Raw genomic sequence first — 10,623 nt, forward strand, 5'->3', positions numbered from 1 at the left:
TTTGGGTTTAATATCTGAAATGAGATTTTGTTGCTTAATTTCAAAAACAATTAGTGGGTTTTGAGTATGCTATTGATTTTTGTCATTGGTTGATTCAATTAGTTTTGTGGTAGAGAATTATTTTTTAGCTAAAATTTATCTATATGCATTGTTTTCTATGTGAACCTATCATAACTAACCATGGTTCACGACATGGTCTCGCATAACTATATATACTTGTGGAGACGCCTACTTTGCTTGCTATTTTGTGGAGACACTTTCTATGCTTGTGTTGTTATAATCTAATCTATTAATTCTGACAAATTTGATAGCAAATATTATTTAGAGGCCACAGTATACATTATTCTAGTTAGCAATACATTTTACCTAAATTCATCATTACAATGACTGTTGTTTTCCCACTAGATTCCAATTCTGCATTGTTATAAAATGAGCTGGTTTGTTAATTTGTTTGTAAAAGTTTTGTTGTGTGATTCGACTGGTTGAGCTCTATGAACTGAAAATGTGGTGAGAACTGAGGCATATACAATACAAGATTGATTGGTATATCCCATTGTAATAAGTCCTTATGTTGTTGTGTAATCTTTCTTGCTTAAGAAATGTATAATTAAACTATATTTTATGGTAAAATCAACTTCCTGGTGAGATTTATTGCCTGAGAAATTTAGCTCACAGTGGAGACTCTTTTTAAGTGAATGACTTGATTTGAGTATTGTTCTTCTTAACTGTCTTGGTGAGACTAATAGAAGGTGCCAACTTTGATTTAAAGAACAATTATAAGTTGTGCTGGGTGTGGTTTGACTGGTTCAGTGAGCTCAATGAATTGGAAATGTGGTGAGAGAACTAAGAATCATATAATACAAGATTTCTTTAGTGACCAACCATGAGAATCAAAATTTGATTAGTAAGTTAATATTGGTTTCAAGATGTTCTGTTTTGTTCTTTTTCTTCTAGAAATTCAGGGTGGTTGGTGGTAGTAAGCTTAAAATTTAAAACAGAACCTTATTGGACCAACCTGAATACAGTCTTTTTGATTTGAAAACAATATTTTTATGTTTGATTTACTTGTGAAAATGATTGGATAGTATTTTGATACTGTATATTGTTTGTCAATTTTGATGCAAATTATTTACAAATTTATGACGCTTGCTAGTATTACTGTGAAGAATGTAGGTTATTTAGTTCACTTTAGCATGTAACATAGATTTTGATTAAGTGTGATGAATGTAAACTTCATGAGGATTAACCACTTATAATTGCTCTTAAAATATTCTAAATAGTATTTGACTCAGAATGGAGCTAAAGTCATTCTCTCCAGCCATTTGGTAGTCAATTTTTGACTAAATATTATTTATTTGATTCGGGATACACAAACATGCCTGGTTTTCTTTCCCCATATTAAGAAAAAATATACCATTTGAATCAATATGCAGATTGTAGTCCTTCAAGAAAAAGGGAGTTGTTCAATCATCGAGATTAGTCTTTGAGAAATGTCATCGAGCGGTGCTTTAGCGTATTGAAGGCTCATTTTCTCATTTTAAAGTAAATGCCTTCGTATGATCTGAAAATACAGAAGTACGTTGTAATTCCTGATGTGGGATTTACATTTTTATAAGGACGAATGCAAGAAGACATATTCTGATGGAGATGAAGATATTTTTGAAGTACAATGTACTACTATACAAAGGACCCATGAAACTTTGAATGATAGTGTTGAGTTTAGCATTTCAAGAGATCAAATTCATGAAATAGCTAATGTCCGTGATGAAATTGTTGACCATATATGGAGAGCAAATCGACTATGAAGATAATGAGTGAAGTTTATTAACAATTAGAACTTTTTTAATATTTTTTTTTCAAGATTGGACAATTATTAGTTTATATTTTCTTATGATTTTGTCAGTTTTCTGTTATAGATAATGAGTTTTGTGATTTCAAATTACTTATTTTTTTTAAGATGCTAATGAGTATTATTTATTTGACCTTTTTTATATAATTTTTATGTATTTATTTAAAAATAAAAATAAATGATATTCATAATTTTTTTATTTAAAAAATAAAAAATATTAAAATTTATATTTTTTTGTTTTTAAAATTGAAAAATAAAAATAGTTATAAAACACACTTTTGTTTTTTATTTTTAAAATTATAAAACAAAAGTGGTTACAGAACACACTTTTGTTTTCTATTTTTAAAATTTAAAAACAAAAGTGGTTATAGAACATATTTTTGTTTTTTAAAAACAAAATTTTAAAAACAAAAAATTTACTTTAATTTTTCTATTTTTAAAATTGAAAAATAAAAGTGTTACCAAACGCCACCTTAATAAATCTATGTCAAAGTTCAATATCGGTCCATTCCAATGCATACTCCATGCATCCAACCCTAGCTTTACTTTAACCAATGCTTTGGAAAGAACATAGCATTTCTCCAAATGCAAGTAAACTCTGTTGTAGAATTGTCATATCAGTAAAGCCCCAGTGTTCTGATAAATCTAGGAATCTTTAATCACATAGTCATTTTACTTTCCACTGTGTTGACAACACAATAAACACGATCAAGTATGTGAAAAGGAGTTTCGATGAATTTATAAATCAAATAGACAAATAATTGATAAGGTGAACCAAAACATACACAAATGAATGAAAAATACTTCTGTTTCTTTATTGACATTGAATAATCTGGATTACATTGAAATGGAGTTTTATTTAGGGCATAAAACCCAACAAACACTACATAACCCATGACCGCCAATGGGACTTAAGTCTTCTCCAACAACACTTTGGCCAAATTGACATCGATCGCATCCTCTCTATCTCGATTAGTCCTAACCCAAGAGATGATAGATTGATTTGGCATCACTCTGAAACTGGTACCTATATGGTGAAGTTAGGATATCATTTGGCCGAGACCATTGACAAGAATAACGATTCATCTACATTCTCTTCCAATAGCAACTGGTGGAAGCGACTTTGGGCTCTCAAGCTCCCTAAAAAAGTCAAAATTTTTGTTTGGAGAGTGATTAATGATGATTTGCCTACTGCTGTTAATCTTTTGCACAGGAAAGTCATTCAATCTAGTGCTTGTTCATTATGCAATTGCTCAAGAGAGACTTTGGTTCATGCTCTTTTTCTGTGTACTCGAGCTCAACAGGTTTGGTCTCTGTTACCTTCTTTCACGGCTGTTCCGAATATTTCCCAACTGAATGGATTTGAAATTTTTTCTTCCCTTGCTGCTGCCACTTCGAACTCTGACTTGGAGAGAATTTTGTGTCGTATGTGGAGTATATGGACTGAAAGAAATATGGAGACTCATGGCACTAAACCGAAACTGGCCTCCCTTATTTGCACTTTTGCTGACAATTATGTTCAACAATACATTAATTCCTCTTTGCAGCAAACCTCATTAGAGTCAAGCTCTTCTGCTCAGTCTTGTTCAAGCAGTATGGAGCAAAATAATGGGAACACTTGTCCTACTGTCACAGTCAAATGATTTCCTCCGCCTGCTGGTTTTTTTAAATTAAATGTGGATGTCGCATATGATGCTGCTGGGGCAGTTATTGGTCTTGGGGCAGTGATCCGAGATTATTTTGGCAATGTTGTTGGGGCCTTCTCCAAACCTTTGCACGGGTGCTATTCGGTGAAGGAAATGGAAGCTATGGGGATTATTCACAGTTTGCATTGGGCTAGGAATAACGGTTTGCACATACACTTTATAGAGACAGATTCTCTTATTGTTGCAAATGCTATCAACAAAGGATCTTCTACTACCCATGTGTCTCTTTTTTATGATCTTATTGATGATATTTCTCTTTTATTGTCCTTCTTTCTTGGAGTTTCAGTTTCGCATGTAAAGCGTGATGCTAATAAAGCAGCGCATGAATTAGCGAAATATGCTCTTCGATTGGATAATAATTGTTCTTGGTTGGGGGAAATTCCTTCTCCAATCCACTCTGTTATTGTTATGGATTCTATTCAATAATAATAATAATAGTATTCTCTCTCCAAAAAAAAAAAAAAACCATTTGTTTTTTTTTCAATAGTTTATGATTTTAAAAAGAGAGCAAAAAGGTCTAGTTTCGTGCGTGCTTCTTTCTTTTTGCACACATGTAACTGAATATTTAAATTTTATTTTTGACATTATAAATTTTTTAAGAACATGTGGAATGTTTACTATAATTATAATTAGGGTGTTCATCCAATCCAATCTACACTGTTTTATTCATAGTGCATCCTATTCGCACTACATGTAGATTTTATATTTTGAATCCAATCTAGTCCGCATAATAGCTCAAATTCAATGTAATACAATCCGCAAAAGTACGAATTGGATAAGTTATTTCAGATTTATTACTTTTTAATATAAAATTATTTAATATTTACTAAAAATATATATTTTTTTTCAAATAAATTAGTATTGTTTTATGTCTCTAACAACAAATAAAATAATATAAAATAAAAAATAAAAAATTCATAAAAAGAAAAAAATTATATGTAGAAATATTTTATTTTTGTTTGAATTGTATGTAGCAAAAAATAAATTATATATAAGAATCGAATATATATTTGATCTATTAAGTTTTGAAATAATTTTATTATACATATTATATTTTTAAATTACTATTTTTTTTTACATTAAAATATCGATTGTATACATAATTTATAAAAAATTAATATAAATATGTGTGGATTGGTTTATATTAGTTATTTTTACATGTTAATCAACATCCAATCTACACAAGTACGAATTTTAGATTTTTCAATTCGATCTACACTTTGCAGATTGGATTGGATCAAATCGTGTAGATTCGATTGGATTTGATATTTTATAAACACCCCTAACTTCAATGTACGCAGTTATATATGAATTTTTTTGTTATGAATTACGATATGTATGAATGTTATGTTTTCCGTATTTTAAGTCCGATAATAGTGGAATGCGACAGTTGGCCTATAGAGTCACTTACAGAAGATAGTATATTTTGGTTTTAGCGGGGCAATATTTTTTTAAACATTTGAAATATCGGGAGTGTTTGGGGTTTTGGTTTAGGACTATTTTACCCCTAATTGTTGGTTACTTTATTCCTATGCAAGGGGTAGATTTGTCATTTCACCCAACTTTGTCTTTTGTTAAATTAGTGGGTTTTTAATTAAACTCAAGTTTTATTAGATAGATATACGCTAAAATTAGGATTGATGATCCTTTTATTTACTTAGAAAAATTAAATTTTTGGTTATCACTCTCTCTTTGGGTCGATCATACAAGTAAGGAAAACTAGATTTTCTGATCCCTTTTCTAAGGAATTAGGGGATCATTTGAGCTAGGTTTTTCATATTATTGATGGTAATTCTTCTTCTTCTTTCCTTGTGATTTTAGATAGTTAAGTTAAGTTTCCATGGTTCAGTTGCACAATATTATACGAAGTTACGTTAACACGCCTATTTAGTAAGATGTTACATAATTTGTGAACCAAGCAATATAAAATAATTTTTAAATTTTTATTAATTAATAAAAATATTATATTGAAATTAAGTTTTATTTATGGCATAAAACTCAAACAATTTTATAATTGATGATATATGGTATTGTATTTTGAAACATTTCTAGGCTTTAGAAATCACTATGAATGTTGGGATCATGAATACCTGATTATACTTTAGCATTGGTCTTTAACATAGAGGATGAAAGTGTGTGTTGGCTCATGTATTACAAGTACAGATTAATAAATTGTTAATTAATTATGTTTTCTTCTTGAGTCTTCAACTAAAAAATGATTTATGGTGCTAGTAAAAGAAAGGCCAAAAGTTAGCAAGAATAAGTTGGAGAACTTTGACAGATGATCTACATATTCAGCCAACTTCACCTAGGTGATTGGGCCTCTTGGAAGACTGTTATCAAAAGTCTTAATTTTGTCGTATAGGTCAACTTTTGAGTTTATGTTGATAAATTAACTTTTAAACTTTATTTTTGGGATCCCAAGTCTTTTAAATTTTATAAATAAGTCTTTTCCATTAATTTTTTTTTTTTTTGGAAATTACCTTATATGTTATTTTTCTTTATTTATTTTTTTTTTCAAATTTACGGTTTGGATTTCTAAAGTGGTTGCAGCCCTAGTTATAAATATGTTGCAGCGCTAGTTGCCATAGAAATTTTTATGTAAAATTTCTTAAAAATATAAAAAAAAACTGTTTTGTATAAAAATAAAAAAACTCCCTAATTTTTTTTAATTATTACGGGTGTTAGTTCTTATAAAAATAATTTTAAAAGTAAAAAATTCCTTGCTTATCAAAGTTATTAAAAACTTAAAAAAGTAATATTTCTATCTAAGAAGTTTACTACAATAAACCATTTTGACATTTCTATAAAAATATCTGCATAAAAAAATATCTCAAGATACAAAGAAAAAAAAAAAAAACAATAGAAGGAGATGATGAGTTTACATCATACTAGTTATAACTATAACTAATTTATAAACTTAGTAGTCTGTGAAACGATAGTGATAAGGTACTCAATCTCATCGGCGACCTCCTTCATCGATGGTCGATTCTGTCGTTGATCGTTCAAACAAGCCGCCGCCAACAACCCCAATGCCTTCATTGTCTCCAACTCAATCTTTGAACTTCCTTCTTTCAGCATCGGATCCACTGCTTCCATCAATCTCTCTTCCTTTATCATCTTCTTCACATACACAGCCAGATTCACATCCTCCTCATCTCTATTGAAATCGATTGCTTTCATGGCCGTCAAAATCTCTAGCAACACAACCCCAAAACTATACACATCGCTCTTATCAGTTAGTTGGAAGTTTCGATGGTATTCTGGATCTAGATAACCCAATGTCCCTTGAGCACAAGTGAAAATATTATTATCCTCTATTTCACTATTATTATTGTTAGCTTTGCTTTGTTGTTCTTCAACCAATCTGGAGAGTCCAAAATCGGAGATCTTTGCATCAAGCTTCTCGTCTAGCAAGATATTGCTTGATTTGACATCACGGTGGTAGATTGGAGGCATGGCGGCGGAGTGGAGGTAAGCTAGGCCTTCTGCAGTTTGGTGAGCGATTTGGAGGCGGAGGATCCACTTGATCGGAGCATACTTTTTGGAGCTATGACAATGGAGGTGGTCGAAAAGAGTACCATTGGGGATAAATTCAGAGATCAGGAGAGGAAGATCAAGATCTACACAACAACCGAGGAGACGCACCAATCTACGGTGGTTTACTTGACAGAGGATTCTGACCTCATTTAGGATCTGCTCAGTTCCTTTGGTATTTCCGAACTTGGCGCGTTTGATGGCGGTGATGGTTCCGTCGTCAAAGATTCCTTTGAAGACCTCGCCGAAGCCGCCGGAGCCGACGAGATTGGACTTGCAAAAGTTGTTAGTGGCTTTGACGATCTCTTTTCCGGTGAAGATTCTGGCAGATTTGCCACTTGTTTTGGATTGGAGACTGAGTTCTCGCTCTTTGACTAGAGTTTTTATTGCTTCTTTCTTCGAATTCGATTGGTTTAGTTTTTTGTACAACAAAATTCCCATCACTATTATGGTTGGTACTACTCCACAAACTGCTCCCGCCAAAACTGTGTTGAGAAAAAAAAAAAAAATCAATTAAGAGTACTCCTAATAGTTTCTATGGTGTTTAAAATAAATTATTATAATTTTTGTTTTTCCATTTTACCTCAAATTTCTACTTTAGACCTTTAGACCTTAAGTTTCTATTTTACATGCATCAACTTCACTTTAGCTAAGTAATTTCCTCTTCGATTGGATAAATATATTTTTTGGTTGGGATAAATTTTCTCCCCAATCTACTCTGTTAATATTAATGACTCTCAATTTTAATAATAACAATTTTTTCTAAAAAATAAAGAAAAAACTTCACTTTAATTTTTCATCTACATCAAATAAATATTATAAGGTAATTTTATGATATATGTATTATTATACCTAAAAGATATATGTATATATAAAAAATAAAATTAAAATTTTACTCTTTTTTTTTCTTAAATTTGATGGATCCAATTATATTTAATACATACTGAATCTTAAGATAAATATAATCTGATCTAAAAATGTTATATTTAAAATATTAGATAAATTTAAAATAAAGCAATAAATATATATAAAATACATTAAATCGATACAACCAATGCAATCTAACATCCAATAAATATTGGATCGATTGGATAATTAAAATTAATTAAATTAATAAATCTAATATATATAAACTTAAAAATATTGAATGTATCCGACAAACATCCCTAACAATAATAATAATTAAAAGAAAAGTACTTACCAGCAATCTTCTTTGACTTTTTCTTCTTCATAATTTTGCACCCCTTTCCATGTCGATCAATACTGCACTTCGCAGCTATATGAATAAATAGAAAAGGAGTTATAATTAGTGTGGTGTCATTATTGTATTATTAAAGAGGCATCATATAGGAATAATAGTATTTTTCCTCTAATTATAAATCTGGTGGAATTTTATATTTTTTAATTTGTTATTATGTTATGAAAATTATCATCAAGCTATATAAAACTCTTAATAAATGTCCAATTATTATATTCTACTTTTTTTTTTATAAAAAGAAAATTATTTATGTAATTATATAGGCCACATACATAGTTGCTCCAATCCATTTATTTATTTATGGAGCTAGCTAAAATATTTTAATTCATACATAAATGTTTTGTCAATTCTAACTACGCCAAATTAGCTAGTGTACATTAAAGCCATATCAACACAAATTGTTGAGAAAAATAGAATGTAACCAAAAAAAGATGTTTGCAAGTTTTCCAAAAAAAAAAAAAAGATAAAGAAAAAGATGTTTGCAACAATTTCTAAGACTACAAGAAATTCAGCATTAAATTTTATTTATTCATCATTTTCTCTTATTATATTATAATTAGATTGATGGTACATTGTCGTTACATACAATGGACAACTTACGTATATGTTTAGTTTTTTTTCTTCTTTTAATTTGATAATGAATTTTAATTTTTAACTTATATTAGATAAAGACGGAATTTAATTAAATAAATAATATTATTATGTTTGATATAGAATTTTAAATAAAAAAACATATACATAATAAAAACAAAGTTTTTTCATTATACTTTTTTTTTTCTTAAAATTACAATTACATGAGATTTTACACTAATAAAAATATGAAAGTAAAAAGAGTACTAAGTAACAGTAATCTATTTTAGAAATCCATTACTCTATTGAGAGTATAAATCTTATATAAATATTATTTCTTCATGCATGTGATCATTCATTAGAAATCTATGATAAATAAATTCAGATTATGCTTTATATATATTTGTATTATGAACTTACTCTGAATTTGAGCACACAACCCATACATAGGATCCCACTTGAATCCAATATCACAAAAACATCTCTTCTGTCCAACTCTAACCGGATCAACCAAACACTTTGAGTTCATCAAGTTCATACAGTCCAATGACCCTTCACAAATGGGCTCACTCGGCAAACCCCATTCTAACTCCATCTCCGGTTCCGGCCACTTCTCAGCAGGCATCTTCGCCATCGCCGCCGGCCCAGACGTCACAAAGCTCTGGTATGCCGAGCACTCATCTCCTCCAATTTTCACCCCAAATCCATATTCCCCAACGTTCGAAACCCCAACCTTAAGCGAACAACACGAGGCCGTTTTCATGCACGGAACAACCAAATTATCCTTCACATAACGGTGGCAAAGGCCGTTCGCCGTACAATCGACCGGCGGACGCTGGCGGCGAACGTATAAATTCGTACAGTTTAGTAGCAAGATTGTATTACCGGCGGCGACTTTGAACGAGGAATTGTGGTCGAGCTGAATTCCTCGGCTACGAAAATCAGTAGATACACAAGAATTGGCGGCGATACCGGCGGGTCGAATCGTTAATCGCCGAGTGACCGGGTTGACCGAGGTGATCGGGTAAGCCGACTCATTAACGGTGTCGAGCCATAGAGCCCCGGCGGTGCAACGTATTTTGTAGAGAGCGTAGTCACCGCAACCGGGTCGGGTACTTAGCGGGTACGGAACCAGAGTCGGGCCACAGTTCTCGCATTGGCGCGAATTAGCAGCTCGTGGAGTTGGGGCACGTGAGAGTGAGAGGCACGTGAGGGGGAATAGTGTTAGTAGGAAGAAGAGATTTCTAGTGTTGTTCTCCATTAGTGGATGTGGTTGGTTAGTGTTAATTATTTTTGGACCACACCCGACTATGTAGGGAGATGTACTTATACATAGGAAGACACCAACATGGATTTTAAGGCACATGTAGTACTTAAGTTGGTTTGATCTCTTGTTTTTGCTATTATTTATTTTGATTTGTGAGGATCGTTTAAGTCTCAAGTCTCAAGTATGAACTTGAATCTTGATCACATAGGTTTGGTATATCCAAGAGAATATTTTGAAGATATGTTTGTTCCCAATACTTGATTTTAATTTGCTTACAAAATAGAGTACTTTAAGGAATTAGTACTGTTTTATGGATTTTCCCCCAAGAAGGTTTGAGATTTGGATGGATGGTTCATATAATCCTTCTCCAATCTCTGTTACATTATTTCTCTTTTATGTATTAAGAATAACATAAATAAAACATTACTGCAAAATA

General features: G+C 31.2%; 2 protein-coding genes across 2 annotated transcripts; one reads left to right on the plus strand and one right to left on the minus strand.

The window, feature by feature from the left end:
- The first annotated feature begins 2,880 nt into the window (after positions 1-2,880).
- LOC115696411 (uncharacterized) lies at positions 2,881-3,492 on the plus strand. Its single transcript, XM_030623312.1, has one exon. It carries the CDS (start codon positions 2,881-2,883, stop codon positions 3,490-3,492), a length of 612 nt encoding a protein of 203 aa, XP_030479172.1.
- A 2,799-nt stretch (positions 3,493-6,291) lies between these two features.
- Positions 6,292-10,258, minus strand: LOC115696412 (wall-associated receptor kinase-like 20). The gene is made up of 3 exons (XM_061118521.1): positions 9,341-10,258; positions 8,294-8,368; positions 6,292-7,607 (listed from the first exon to the last, which is right to left on the minus strand). The coding sequence occupies exons 1-3, from the start codon at positions 10,179-10,181 to the stop codon at positions 6,463-6,465; spliced, it is 2,061 nt and encodes a 686-aa protein (XP_060974504.1). The 5' UTR covers positions 10,182-10,258; the 3' UTR covers positions 6,292-6,462.
- Positions 10,259-10,623: the final 365 nt, after the last annotated feature.

The sequence above is a fragment of the Cannabis sativa genome, chromosome 7 (assembly GCF_029168945.1).
Source record: "Cannabis sativa cultivar Pink pepper isolate KNU-18-1 chromosome 7, ASM2916894v1, whole genome shotgun sequence".
NCBI classification, from domain to species: Eukaryota; Viridiplantae; Streptophyta; class Magnoliopsida; order Rosales; family Cannabaceae; genus Cannabis; species Cannabis sativa.